The sequence below is a fragment of the Oncorhynchus mykiss genome, chromosome 27, assembly GCF_057628025.1.
Source record: "Oncorhynchus mykiss isolate SJ-2025 chromosome 27, ASM5762802v1, whole genome shotgun sequence".
Classification (NCBI taxonomy): domain Eukaryota; kingdom Metazoa; phylum Chordata; class Actinopteri; order Salmoniformes; family Salmonidae; genus Oncorhynchus; species Oncorhynchus mykiss.
The window spans coordinates 2,847,996-2,863,125 of NC_143048.1; the positions used below are offsets into that span (position 1 = coordinate 2,847,996).

The 15,130-nt window shown below is 41.4% G+C and overlaps 1 protein-coding gene across 3 annotated transcripts; it reads right to left on the reverse strand.

Moving 5' to 3' along the window:
- Positions 1-1,337: 1,337 nt before the first annotated feature.
- On the reverse strand, positions 1,338-14,183 carry zgc:162872 (BAR_ACAPs and ArfGap_ACAP domain-containing protein). Of its 3 annotated transcripts, XM_090224012.1 has the most exons (23): positions 13,537-14,175; positions 13,283-13,340; positions 13,051-13,170; positions 12,845-12,898; positions 12,686-12,744; positions 12,047-12,230; positions 11,064-11,147; positions 10,898-10,942; positions 10,619-10,714; positions 9,996-10,070; positions 9,807-9,910; positions 9,638-9,689; positions 9,409-9,509; positions 9,027-9,138; positions 8,601-8,797; positions 8,286-8,355; positions 7,964-8,058; positions 7,453-7,529; positions 7,163-7,317; positions 6,653-6,762; positions 5,246-5,356; positions 5,096-5,157; positions 1,338-3,041 (listed from the first exon to the last, which is right to left on the reverse strand). In XM_090224012.1, the coding sequence occupies exons 1-23, from the start codon at positions 13,587-13,589 to the stop codon at positions 2,872-2,874; spliced, it is 2,244 nt and encodes a 747-aa protein (XP_090080138.1). In that variant the 5' UTR covers positions 13,590-14,175; the 3' UTR covers positions 1,338-2,871. The 3 variants fall into 3 exon arrangements, with proteins under 3 accessions (XP_090080138.1, XP_021442910.1, XP_021442911.1); XM_021587235.3 differs by lacking the exon at positions 11,064-11,147 and having other exon boundaries at positions 13,537-14,183; XM_021587236.3 differs by lacking the exons at positions 1,338-3,041; positions 5,096-5,157; positions 5,246-5,356; positions 11,064-11,147 and having other exon boundaries at positions 6,649-6,762; positions 13,537-14,183.
- Between the last annotated feature and the right edge of the window lie 947 nt (positions 14,184-15,130).

Sequence of the window (15,130 nt, forward strand, 5' to 3'; positions counted from 1 at the left end):
CCCCACACCATGACTGACCCACCGCCAAACCGGTCATGCTGGAGGATGTTGCAGGCAGCAGAACGTTCTCCACGGCGTCTCCAGACTGTCACGTCTGTCACATGTGCTCAGTGTGAACCTGCTTTCATCTGTGAAGAGCACAGGGCGCCAGTGGCGAATTTGCCAATCTTGGTGTTCTCTGCCAAACGTCCTGCACAGTGTTGGGCTGTAAGCACCCACCTGTGGACGTCAGGCCCTCATACTACCACCCTCATGGAGTCTGTTTCTGACCGTTTGAGCAGACACATGCACATTTGTGGCCTGCTGGAGGTCATTTTGCAGGGCTCTGGCAGTGCTCCTCCTTGCACAAAGGCGGAGGTAGCGGTCCTGCTGCTGGGTTGTTGCCCTCCTACGGCCTCCTCCACGTCTCCTGATGTACTGGCCTGTCTCCTGTAGCGCCTCCATGCTCTGGACACTACGCTGACAGACACAGCAAACCTTCTTGCCACAGCTCGCATTGATGTGCCATCCTGGATGAGCTGCACTACCTGTGCCACTTGTGTGGGTTGTAGACTCCGTCTCCTGCTACCACTAGAGTGAAAGCACCGCCAGCATTCAAAAGTGACCAAAACATCCGCCAGGAAGCATAGGAACTGAGACGTGGTCTGTGGTCACCACCTGCAAAACCACTCCTTTATTGGGGGTGTCTTGCTAATTGCCTATAATTTCAACCTGTTGTCCATTCCATTTGCACAACAGCATGTGAAATTTATTGTCAATCAGTGTTGCTTCCTAAGTGGACAGTTTGATTTCGCAGAAGTGTGATTGACTTGGAGTTACACTGTGTTGTTTAAGTGTTCCCTTTATTTTTTTGAGCAGTGTATTTTGTACCCCTCATTTAGTTCAGTGTTTCCTTTATTTTGTGTTTCCTTTATTTACCTGTAAAATGGACAGGGGTATCTCTGGAGTCACAACAAAATGGAATATGAAGTTGTGTATAAAGTTCGGTATGACACAATTTCATGTGTACAACAGCTAAAGACCTGCATCACAATACTGAGAGCTTTGCTGTTTCTAAAATTATGTATTTTTTTTTTTTGTGCCTTTTTCATGTCTTTTTTGGGACCCACATACTACACAACGAGGATGAGGTAGTGATTTGCTGTTTGGGGTCAATTTCTATAAAAGGGGAAATCACAAAATATTTGTCTGGACCCTTCTATAACAATCCATTTACATACAAAATAGAGATTTGTTTGTAAAATATAACTTTTCCATCAAGGACTGTACTCATCATTTACTCATTATTTCAATCACATCTGGGACACTGTGCACCATAATCCAATAAAAACTCAAAACAGTATTGACACATTTTTATTATATCTGACTGTGCCACAGTAAAATCACATATAATAGGCCTATATTTAAGCAATAGGGCCCAAGGGGATGTGGAATATTGGCCATATACCACAAACCCCCAATATGCCTAATTGCCATTATAAACTGGTTACCAACACAAGTAGAACAGTAAACAAGTATTTCTGCGTCATATTGTCTGATATACACACAGCTGAAATGCTGTTTCAGCCAATTATAATCCAGGACCCAAACTACCCACTTTATAATACATTCTAAATCCCTGCATTCTCGTTTTATAGTTTTGGTCCACTTATTTCCTCTGCAAACAAAAACATAACAATATTTTATAAGGAGCCATTGCTTTCAATGGGATTGATCCAGACTCAAATTGAAAGATTAACCGGGGTGTAATCATTAGTACACACTGTAACAAAAATGTTTCACAACAGAAAATGTTCTGCAATGAAAACGAGAGTTCTTATTGGACAGATTTGGGTATCCCTCCCTGTTTCGTCCTGTTTGGCTCCTAGTGAATACACCCCACATTCAGCAAGAATCAACTGTTCCCTCAGATGACCTGTAAGTAGCAACATGTATAGGCTATTGCATGCAGCAGTTCAGTCAGTAAGTGTAAGTCATCTAATAACATCTGAAATATTGGAGTTGCTAATAACAATACATAAATATAATACTTTAGTATTTCAATATGTAACCCTTTTATATTCCTTATTTATGTCCTTTTTGGTCATTACAGCAGACTGTGCAAACACAGTTCATATGCATCCATCCTATGAAACATCCATTCACAAGAATGGGAGCATTCATTCCTTAAGGGTTTAAGGGTCTACTGACCAGTATTCAAGACTGTAACATTTAATATTATAAGTTCTATACAGGATTGAGATCCTGAGACCGTTTGCTTCCTTGTAGCAGTAGGCCTAGTAGTTTAAGTTCTTTGTCTTCTTTTTCTTTGTAAAAACTGTTCAGGTAACTTTTCTAATAACTTCAAAAGTGTGCCTCAAAACTGAAGCAAGTTTAAAAAAAAAATGTTTTTACTATGTTCAAGTCAGAATTTGATTTGTTATTTAACTGCTGAGGCACAATGACAACTGTCAGACACTGCAGCCCTGAAGAACCAGGAGGGTGCAACTTTACAGAATGTTTAGATATACTGTAAATGTTTTGTATATATTAGGTGTGAGTGTTTGTTATGTAGAACTGAGAGTCATGTCATTTCTACCTGCAACAATGTGAATGTTTCACCTCATTGAATTCACCCCTGGGTTCCCCATTCTTGACCTGAAAAGTGGTAATGACCCTTTTCCTTTATAATTCCCAACCCTAGGTCTCCTCCTCTTTATTTACATGGGAGAATCTCTATTGCATAATCCTTGCATCCTCTCTCCTCACCTCCTTCTCAAAACCCATTGGATGAGAATGCCAGAGGCCCCACCCGTCTGATCTTTTCCTCCAATGGGTTTTTAGAAAGAGACAAGATGAGAGGACACGAGGAGTATGCAATTGAGAGTCTCCCTATGTGTCTTCCTCCTCCTTCTCTGCCTTGTGCTGGTCATTCACCATCCTCTTGTCCTGTCCCTCCGCTTCTCCGCTTCTGCTGAACTGTCGACGGGTCAGTCTTTCTGGATCGTGAGAAGCCATATCACTGAAGTCACGGAAGATGTCTTGAAATGTCTCATCGTCACCTGGAAAGAAACACACAAGCATTTCAGCAACATTTTGTGTTTCGATTAAGGGTTGTGTTTAGTAGGCATGAAATGAAACAGAGTGAAACAGGCTGAACTATCTGTACTTGTTCAATAAGAACAAGCCATTTTAGTCTTCATTGCAAAACGTTTTGCTATGGTGAGCCCTAATTAATACAACCCAGCACAGCAAAATAACATTGTAGGAGTTTTCACATTCAGCACGGACAGAGAAGTCTGGCTGATACCAAAACTCGAAGTCCTCCTGACTTCAGAGTCTAGGGAGGCTGTTAGATGCTGTCAGCACGATGCATTAATAATGAAGGGGGCTGTGCTTTTACTGGTTTGTTCTCCTCTTCGTCTTTCTCTCTTAAACACCCTCATGGACAGCCTCACACAGCCCCGGCTGCACCGCCCTCTTCCTTTACAAATGTTAGATTTTCACATCCAAACGAGAGGTCTCAACGTTTGAGATTGCCAATCAAAGCGTGCTCTATTTCTGAGTGAATATTGCACCAACAAAGGAATTCCTGTCCAGACCAGTGGGACACAGCTCTCCCTAGCTGTGTACCACATGGGTGGCATCAGTCAAGCTAGAAGGTGAAAGAACAAAGTCTACTCACAAAGTTTAGATAAACATTGTTGGGTCGATTGGTTCACCTCAACTCTGGAAATCAATACGACTTGCAACTCCATGGGAATTGGACTATACGGATAGGGCTAAATTGAAATGTTTCTTACAGAAGAAATATGAAAAGCACATGCATAAGCATGGTAGCAATTCAAAGGGAACAGTTTGGAGATTATGGGGAAATTATTAGACCAAAATTGAGGACACAACAGTTCACCGCAGAACAGTTTTTTGTGCATTTTATACTGAACAAAAATAAAAACGCAACATGCAACAATTACAGTTCATATAAGAAAATGTGTCAATTGAAACAACCACTGGGGAGCCAGGCCCAGTCAATCAGAATGAGTTTTTCCACGCAAAACAGAAATACTCCTCAACACCCCCCTCAGACGATCCCACAAGTGAAGAAGTCGGATGTGGAGGTCCTGGGCTGGCATGGTTACACGTGGTCTGCGGTTGTGAGGCCGGTTCGACATACTGCCAAATTCTTTAAAACGATGTTGGAGGCAGCTTAGTGTAAAGAAATAAACATTTAATTCTCTGACAACAGCTCTGGTTGACAATCCTTCAGTCAGCATGCGAGTTGTATCCCCCTCAAAACTTGTGGCATTGTGTTGTGCTACAAAATTGCACATTTTAGAGTGGCCTTTTATTGTCCCCAGCACAATTACTGTTGTTGTTTACTCAATCCAAAAACGTCCCATTATAAATGGCAATCTGGGTCAGGTGGGCATAATTTTGAAAGCTTGTTCTATTGCCAACATGACTAGCTAAGTTATAAAATACAATCTTAAAAAGGAGTCATAAAGGAGTCATGCGTGCATTTAGGTGCATGTTCTGCCGCAAATTTTCTTCACAATAGACAAACATTGGCTCATTCTGTTTATAACAACCTAGGGTATGAAGCCATGTCATCTTGTAACTGTACATCAACATAGTGATCATAAACGTTGACACTGTATATGCCCATGAGTTTTATGGAAATGTGAAGTACACATTTGGATTCACAGATGTTTGGCTTGCTTGTATGACATCACAGCGGTATTTATTATAATACTCAACGTCTCATCTTTCAAAAATACACTTAAAATACCTCTTAATTTACAGCATTCCCCTCACTCAGACAATTTTTTTTTTGCATAAGTTGCCCAATTAGTGGGAAGGATGGGGGCAACTTCTTGTCACGTGTGGTGCTCAAGTTCAGAAAAGTTGACAGGTCAAAACCCATACAGAGCTGTGAAGTGGAGGCCCTGAGCTCTGATGTCATGTATAGCATGTTACTGGGCAGCCACTGCGTTCCAATTTAGGCTCTTCTCAGTTAACATATCTTACATTTTCAACCCGTATACAGGTTTCTCACAGGTGAGAAACAAATAAAAGGTATCAGCATTTTATTAAACATCAACATAGTGAATGTTACCCATAGATCCAAAGAATCCCTCTGAGTCTCTCATCTCTTCATTCATGCGAGCCATTCGTAGTCTGGAAAACAGTCCCCAAAAAATACAGGCCATTAACAAACTACCACAAAGCTTCTACTTTTCCTGCATTTCAGAGTGGATTTACTTACAGGGTTACAATATCGGCATGTGCTGTCTCTATGGCAATGGCAAGTGGGTCCTGCCCCCTCTCGTCAACTGCATACTGATTGGCTCCCTTTTTTAGAAGTAGACACACTTGCCTGTGAGAAACATGATACACACGTTATTCATTTGCACCCACCAAACAGATTTTAACCAATCATAGACTGATATACTATAGCCTAAGACATCAGTGGTTCTCAAAGTGGTACAGCAAGGGGTCAGCAACCAAATTATTTTAAAAAATAAGAAAAGGTGCCAGATACTTGGTTAGTCCGATCATGCACTGCAGAAATCATAGTAAAACTCTTTGCATGCTTTTTTTATTGAATTCTCAAGTAGGAGTTGTGTTCTGATTATGAAGGGGTCCCGAAGGAATTTGCCATCACAAAAGGGGTCCCTGACCCCAAAAACTTAAGAGAACCCCTGGCCTGACCTGGAAGTACGTGCTTCTACACCTGCATTGCTTGCTGTTTGGGGTTTTAGGCTGGGTTTCTGTACAGCACTTTGAGATATCAGCTGATGTACGAAGGGCTATATAAATACATTTGATTTGATTTGATACTGCTATATGTAAGACCAAGGACTTTACACTGACCATAAACTCTGGGTCCTAGTTACAGGCACTGTTCCAATAGCATACCAGTTAAAACGAAGCTACGTTTTGGGCATGCATAGTGTAGATATTGTAAAATAGCCAGCCATAGTCTATGGTGTTGCTCATCCCTGCTCTATATACTGTATTCCCTGACTGTGTTATGGTTGGACGATGTTATCGCCCATATTGGCCAAAGTGAAACTGATTTATGTGTGTCTTTGTGACACATGCCATGATGGAGCAAAGTGTCAGTCAAATGGTCCGTCTCACAGTAGTGAGTTATAAATCATGGGCTGAATAGAAGCAAAGTCTACCGCCTTTAGAACTGGATAATAATCGCTTTAGGACTATTTGCCTCCTCCTCTCTTAATATTGTTTGTTCTATCGCTCTCATAAAGCTGTGATTGAGAATAGCCTACGCCTAGGTCCTATAGACTCCGACTTTCATTCGTGTTCCTTTTTAAAGCGTCAACCTTCTTCGGCTATTTGAATATTTGGGATATAGGCTACTGTATATCATTCTAACTTGTCTTAAAGCTTTTATGATAGGCCTAGTAGGAGGATAGGTTATTGGCCATGGAGGGTCAGGGGGTTTTCTGACCCACACAGATAATTCATTTCCAACGGTCTTGACATTCAGGCTACCTAGCTGTCAATCATCGTCAATAGACGATACTATAGTAATATTGCCCAACCCTAGTCTGTGTGAAAGCATTGGTGTGAACTAAATAGAACTCTATTCAACACCATACATATACTGTATATGTAACTGATATATCTCTATGGGTGTGACCCTCACCCTGTGTGGCCCCAGGTGGCTGCAGTGTGAAGGGCACCTTGGCCGCGCTGGTCACGGTAGTTTACATTGGCTCCATTCTGCAGTAGGAACTCACAGGCCGATAGGGAGCCCTGCAGACAGACAGAAAATGTAAGACAAGTGCACACCCCATGTTTATGGCCCTGAAGTTAAAAAAAAAATACACATAAAACAAACTACCTAGTCAGGATAAACTTGGGGGCCTACCATGCTAAAGTATAAATATAACACAATCTATGTCAAACAGACTTAGCAATATTACATTGCCGTGATGTTGCAGATAAGCATGATGCATCACGATGCACTCAAGAGTATCACAGAATAGCTGCACATCTGCATCGGTGCACTTCAATAGCGTCAATGTGATAACTGCAAAACCGAAACAGCAGAGAAGTTTAGCCCTGGGATTGAATGTCCTTAGCAGCTTGATATTGCTGACTACTTTGTTTATCGCTGACTGTACCTTTAAGTAATGTCCATGGCGCTACTCACCCCAAAAGTTGAACCAATGAGAGCAGTGCGTCCCTCCTCCTCAGCGTGGCTCCAGTTCACCTCTGCACCCTGCGCCAACGCTGATGCCATGGTGACCAGGTCCCCTTGGAAAGCAGCCTGGTACAACTGGCGCCCTGCATTCTCCCTCCCAATCTCTACAGTAACAATAATAGCGTCATTGAAAGAGGACTGGACAGAGGAAATTTAGGAGTAGGACTCATTAAATTCACACAGAGACACACAAACAACATCAAACCCGTGCAGAGCTGAGTAGTACGATAGGGACCTACGTGTTTCAGGCGAGCTGGCATCCTTCACAAATCTTTTCTCCACATATTTCTCTTTAATCCATGTCTCTTTCTCTGGGCTGAAAGAGAGCGAGAACTGTTCAGGAACTGTTAAAGCAGGGGACTGTGCAGGGAGTTATATTAGTAGTTTTGTTTCAAATCAAACATTGTAAAGCCCTATGTGAAGTCTTTTGAAACATACTCCAGTGTTCACTCTTAGAAAAAAATAGTTCCATGTAGAACCCTGTGGAAAGGGTTCTACCTAGAACCCAAAAGGGTTCTTTAAAGGGTTCTCCCATGGGGACAGCCGAAAAACCCTTTCAGGTTCTAGATGGAACCTTTCTAAGAGTTCAGCTCATTCAGTGTAGCTCTTTTATAATCAATGCCTTTCAATTGATGGAGTAAGTCTCATTCAATCGGAACAGACAAATATAAGGGGTTTTATTTTAGTCCAAAATAGCGAAGTAATGGGAATTTGACAGTGTTGCCAAAGAAACGGTTGTGAAATGCTTACCGAGGGCTGCCAGCACTAGGCTTTACTCTGCCCTCTGCTGCACACCTGGACTCATATATCCCATTGATGACATCATTACCCAGACCACACAGCAGCTGCAGAGTAGAACAGAGCAGAAGAGTTAAGAAACTAACCTCATACTTAGGGGCCCTTCGTTTTTTCCTGACCATGAGCTCTGACCAGTAAAACTCTTGGCCCTAGGTATAGCCAGCTGGTTATGCAGTCAGGAAAATCTCAGGGCTACTACTCATAATTTTAATATTTTATCTTGAGCTACTCAACTTTAATTTGTAACATGTATGTGAGACTTCCGCTACAGTACCTTCAGCTGTTCGGGATCCCAGGAGTCTAGGGTGAGAGATCGCACTTTGGAGAGATGGACCCCGAGGCTCCTGTTAAAAAAACACAACACAACAGAAACATGGTGGTCAGTAACACCGGTCTTGGGAAGCTCCAGGGGGACTGACAGGACTTCCAGCCTAGCACTAACACACCTGATTCAACTAATCAAGGTATGTGTGAGACCTTGATCTGTAAAATGAGGTGTGAAAGTGCTGGACTGGAACAAAAGCCTGCACGCCCTGTAGTCTTGTCAGTCCCCCAGGACTATAAACACCACACACTAGCAAGGTAGTACCTGTGGATGCCGGAGCACTCGATGCACATGGTGATACCCAGGTTGACGCTGGCCCAGCGTGGCTCCTCCTCACTGCAGTCGCAGCAGCGGTGGTTCCCCGGACTTTGGAGGGCCACAACCAAAGCTGCAGGCCTTTGAGGAGGCTGTCCTGGCTGGGGGTCTGAGGGGCTCTGGAGGGGCAGAGGGCTTTCTTTGGGCTAGGCACACAGAGAGGCATAGTTAGAATGTATTTGCCTAGATATTCCTTAATAAGTCAATAGGACACTGACGGTATGCTGTTTTGTTTAGTTAAATGTGACTTTGTTTTTGTTTTCTTTGTACAATTTTTATTTTATACAAAAATCTAAGTGCTCGACAATTGTAGTTAAATATTGTAGCATGGAAAATCTGTTAATGTGTCTGTATGCTTGTCTGAGTTGTAAATACCTGAGGCTGCTGGGACTCTACTCTCTCGCGGTAGGCCATGTCTATGCTCCCTTGAACAGCACTGATCCAAGCCTGCTTCAGCTCCTCTGAGTCAGCCTGGAGGGCACAGCATCTGGGCAGAGGAAGACAGACAGGTCAATGAGGGATAACTTGGACTTGAGCTCTGCTTTAATGCAATGCGTCACATGCAAAATATAAGTAAAATATTTCCACTGTATCTGAAATCAGCTGCGAAGCTTGCACTGTTAAATCTTCAATGACTGAGTTTTTATTATCTCACAGATAAAGCCTCACGGAGATACATTTAAACAACATTTAGTGGAAAACTTCAGAAAAAATGTAAATAGAATCAAAAATATAGAAATTAAAACTGCTTAGCTACTTTTTAACAGAAACCAGCTCAAAACTGAAGCGGCGGTCAATGCTGTCCAGAGACTTCACCGCACACAGCCTGAGGTCATCAAACAGCGACACAGGCTCCTCCTACAGGAAGATAACTGTCAATCACAACTATTCAAGGACACAAAAATGTCTGTAATAAAATTCTGCAGTACAACTATAATAAATGATTGCTCAAAAGACCAAATAAATACATAAATAAACTGTCCTACCTTATGTGACTTTGTGTACACCAATTGGTTGTCTTTAATGGAAAACCAGCATCTACAGCAAGATTTGAGATTTAGTGACGTGTTGAATACAGGGGAGTAATTAACTGCCATTGTGTGACATAAGTTGTAAGGTATCACAGTAAAGTAAATTTGTGTTTCTCTCGCTCACCTCTTCCATGTCTTGTTCTTTCTCCGAGATCTTTTGAAGAGGTAGCCCTGTATGGTTTCCCCACCATCAGGACAGGAACTTAGTATGGGCTCCCCTGAGGCATCCTGGACACAAACACACACATTTGTGTTAGTTAAGTGATAATCCTTCAGTAACTGTGAGCGTCTGGCATCTGATGATAACACTCACTCTCTGCTGGACCAGTAGGTGGGTATTCTCCAGGTCCTTTCTTTTAGCTGTACATTCAGTCGAGAGCTGGGCGAGCTGTCAAGAGGCATATTATCAGAAATCTCAATGAACCAGTAGACAATGATATTGGCAGCCGCATTCTGGACTATATACTCCCTGAGTGGCAGGCACAAGTCCAGATAGGGCTCAACCAGTGCCAGAGCACCTGCCCTTTTGACCTCTGAAAAAATGTCCTCCTCGCGCAGAATTTTTTTATTCATGACTTTTTAAATTGTATTTTTAGTCTCTTTTCAATGTTTCGAAATGTAACACATTTCACATTAAACTAGCTAATTTAATTAACTCTTGGGAAAAATCCCCCTCCTCACCCTCCAGTTTAAAGAGCGCACGTCTGACTTCTGTATGCAATCAGTGGCCACTGACACAGAACGGAGAGTATGTCCTTTTTTGTTGTTGTTGAGAACCAGAATATTATATATTTTTTTTTACAGTCAAGCCAGGTACTTTTAGCTACAGAGTTTTTCCTGGTCAGATCGCGTGGTCAGTAAAAACTCCTGTCCCTAGTTATAGTGACTTTCCCTCAACTAACAATCACATCGTCTAGTCTGTCACTGTAGTCTCACCTGTGCGGCCATGGACTTCATAGTGGGCTCCAAGTCTCTCAGCAAGTCAAAGCCTTGGTGGAAGAAGGTATACTGGGCATGGAAGTATGAGAACACCTGAAACAAACAATATAGGAATGACTGATAATTCTACATCTACATCTGACATGCCCACTCTCCAATGTTCTTCACAATTCACGTTTTAATTAGTTATTGTCATTCATTACACTGAGTTCACCTGGGTATTTAACTACGTTTGCATTTAAGATCACCCATTACAGCTTAGAAACTGGGACTCACAGAATTTAAGATGTCCAGCTTCTGCTGGGCCTTGAAGTTATTCAGCTGCAAGAAGAGCAATGGATAAAAGGACAAATTAACAAAAACAATGCAAGCCAAAATCTAAAAATCTGTTGAACTTCACAAAATGAATTTCAAAGCATTGAACGTATTAATATGACCTCACCAATCGCTGAAGAAACCTAAATGAATGCCGTAACTCCGTTAACTCTGGGTTCTGTTTATTAGGCACCAAACAGAAGAACATGGACTGAAACAAGGAGGGACTTCCTTCACTTATCCAATAAGAAACGCTCATATTTTGTTTTCTGTTGCATTACTTTAATTTGTATTACTTTAATTCCACCTTAATGAACACGACCCCAGGCCTCATCCTTGTCATTAATAGCCGTCCTAAAATGCATGTTTGCTAATGTCTAGCCATGTCATGGGTTGTCTGGTTATGCGCCGGCCTGTTTATGATGACATACAGTATCTGTTCCTGCTCTGTTAGACGTACCTAAACGTGTTCTCTCACCTGCTTACTCAAACCTTAAACAAATAAACCCCTCCCGCTGTTCCAGGATGTCTTTGCCAGTGAGTCCTTTGTCGTCTGAGTTCTCTGCTAAATAGTCTCTGCTGGGAATGCCCTACTTCAGCAGCCATCATCTGCTCTCTGAGGAATCACACATTCGTTCAATTTCCAATCTGGCCCTCATACCATCATCGTAACCTAATCATCTCCCTTCATTCCCTCTCCTCCCCCCTGTAACTATTCCCTAAGTCATTGCTGTAAATGAGAATGTGTTCTCGGTAAACTTACCTGCTAAAATAATGGTAAAATAAAAAAGAAATCACAGCTGAGTGTACTTTACACTATGAGCAGAATGAAAATAATCATCTAAGTAAGAATTACCTGAGTGCTACTCACTCCGCTAACAATTCCTATCCTGTGTAAACATCCCTAATCCCAAGTAGGGTTGCAAAATTCCAGAAAATGTCTCCAAAGTTCGCAGGTATTTTCAGAATTCCGGGCTGGAGACTTAACACCTTTACGAAATTTTGCAACCCTAATTAGTACCTCCTCAAACTAAATTTGAATATAACTAGCAGTTTATTTTCCAATTGTATGTATTGATCTTTGGTTATGCATCTGGCTATTGCATTTACCTGCAAGCAGTAATCAAGGGCAAAGTGCTGGTGACATTTGCGTGTGGCCAACAGAAGATGGCTGGCGCGCTCTGCATCGGTGACTTTGTGGCGGTATATCTGGGCATTTTTCACCGCCGCCGTCTCCAGATCCTCCCCAATCCGCACAAACTCCTTCCTAGTCTCTCCTAGCTGGGGTATGAACCTAAATGACAAAGACATAAAGGACATTTATGGTGCATTATGATGCAGTTATAATGCATTGTAAAACTTGTCATGAGCATGTCTTATAATTATCTCTTCTTCTTTTGTCACATACATCTGTTAGGTGTAGTGAAATGTGTTGTTTTACAGGGTCAGCCATAGTAGTATGGTGCCCCTGTAACAAATTAGGTTTAAGTGCCTTGCTCAAGGGCATCGAGAGATTTTTCATCTTTTCGGCTCGAGTATTCGAACCAGCAGTTACTGGCCCAATGCTCTTACCGCTAGGTTACCCTAATAATAATGATCCTGACTAGATTCCAGACATTTTGTGTAAGTTGAAATATCGAGAGACCTAAGTCTTATTATAAGACATTATTAAGGCTCATGCTTATAACAAGTTATAAGTGCACCTGTGTGTGTGTGTGTGTGTGTGTGTGTGTGTGCAAGGCAACATACTGTGTGAGAAGGTTTGACAGCTGCTGATTGATAGCTCTTTGCGTCTGGTCAAACAGCACCTAAAGACAGGAGAGAACCACTAGGAGAGTAAAACCTGCGCTGACTTAAGCACATAACAAGTGGACAACAATCATCCGTCTCAAGTGGAACTCAACTCACAGTATGAAAGTTGATCATCTCCTGTAGTCCTTGAATGAACTGACTCATGCAGTTCTATGAGGACAGAAGAGTAGAATCCAACAGACATCAATTTTGTGATAATAAAACAGAACCAAATTCCAATTTTAGCCTAATGATTTGTGTCCCTTATAATTGCCCCAAGCCCTTCTTTCCTACATTTTAACCCTCTCCCTGTTCATACATACCACGATGACGCTGTCACGTTTGTGATACGTGGAGAACTCGGCCAGTCCGGCGAGGAAATGCTGATTTGCTGTGTTGTATGCTTGCCCTGATTCAACCATCTTGCCACAGAGCTTCATCACCTGCATCAGGAGGTATACACACTCAGATATTTATGACTTACAATTGACATCACTGCAGAAGCAAAATCATCATGCTGCTTGCTACATTTTCAGAGCACAAAGAACTTTGCACCTTTTCCACTTGACTCTGCAGCTCTGCAACATCAGTTTGACACTTATCCAGGGTAAGCCTGAGCAAAACCAATAAAAACAGATTATTCCCCAGTCTCCAGAAACTCACCATCAGAGCTATGAAATGCACCATAGTGTCATAGTGTTATATTGTTTAAAATCATCTAGACCAGTGTTGTGACAGGTAGAGGAGCAAGGAGTTTTTCCTTAACACCTGAGCAGGAAAAACTCCAAGCCCTAGTGAAGGTTACCAACCTAAATGCAGGTGAGTCCTGGATGCATTCTTCATAGTCCAAGAATGAATCCATTTTGGCTGCGATTTCTCTTCAGTAGAACGGTAGCTGGCTAATAGCTTTGACAAAATTATTAAATGCAATGGGGAGACCTAGATAGCATTAAGCTAGCTAATACCGTTAAGCTAGCTATGTTTATAAACTGTCTATGCTATTCATGATACATATTTAAAGTCACAGCTTGCATCACTAACAGTGACAATAACATAACCAGTTGCTACAATTATAAAGAATAAAACAAAATGTAATTGACATGTTCAGTAGCTAGTGCATTAGCGGCATGCCTATCATTAGCCTTCGAGTAAAGGATAGCCTAAAGCTAGCCAGCTAGGTGTCCTTCCTTGAAAGACGATCGATGGGATGTGAAAAAATGTAATTCGTTTTTCTGAACACGAGCGGCAATGCCCGCTTACAACAAGTTATGGACTGCATGAGCGTGTAACAGCTCAACAGAATTTTAGATCTGTCCCTTTGTAATAACTAACTATAAATACTAGTCTCAAACAGCTGTCTCCGCATACATGCAAGATGTTGCCAATCGCTTTTTGTAAATATCCGATGATGACTATTTTTCTGCTAGCGGCACTAACGATGATGTCACGTTCTTATGATAATGAGAAAACCTTCAAAGTAAAAGCCGCTATTTCAAAACATTGCAAGGTGGATAAATCATTCTAAAGATAATACATTTGAATCCATGTCGATTTTTATTTTGCTTCTTAGCAAAAGCAAGAAGGAATTTATGGAAAATATATGTTAAAAAAATTCAGACCACTGTTGAAAAATACAAATTTTAGACTGGCATGTCACAATATTGGTGTTATAATGAAAAAAACTATTATTTGTGACAGTTTCAAAGTGGAGTTGGAAGTACTCATTAGAGTTTGTAGAATCTATATATGGTGTCATTTTATAGGGTACTGAATCATATGGAGTGTTGCTAGCCTTTTACTCCACCCATTGCATTGGCCACAATGAAAATCACTGTATATGCATTACATATAGGCTTATATAGAAAAAACGGTTGTTTGTGCGGATGTAAAAGTGGGGTTGAGAGTACTCATTAGGGTCTATAGAATCTATATATAGTGTCATTTCATGGGGCAATGAATAATAATACAGAGTGTTGCTGGCCTTTTACTACATCCATTCCATTGGCCACAATGAAAATCACTGTATATGCATTACATATTGGCTTATAACATTTTTTATTTTATTTGTGGCGATGTAAAAGTGGGGTTGGGAGTACTCAGTAGGATCCATAGAATCTACAGCACCAGTCAAAAGATTGGACACACGTACTCATTCAAAGGTTTTTCTTTATTTTTACTATTTCCTACATTGTAGAATAATAGTGAAGACATCAACACTATGAAATAACACATATGGAATCATGTAGTAACCAAAAAAGTGCTAAACAAATCCAAAATATATTTTATATTTGAGATTCTTCAAAGTAGCCACCCTTTGCCTTGATGACAGCTTTGCACACTCTTGGCTTTCTCTCAACTAGTTTCACCTGGAATGCTTTCCCAAAAGTCTTAAAGGAGTTCCCA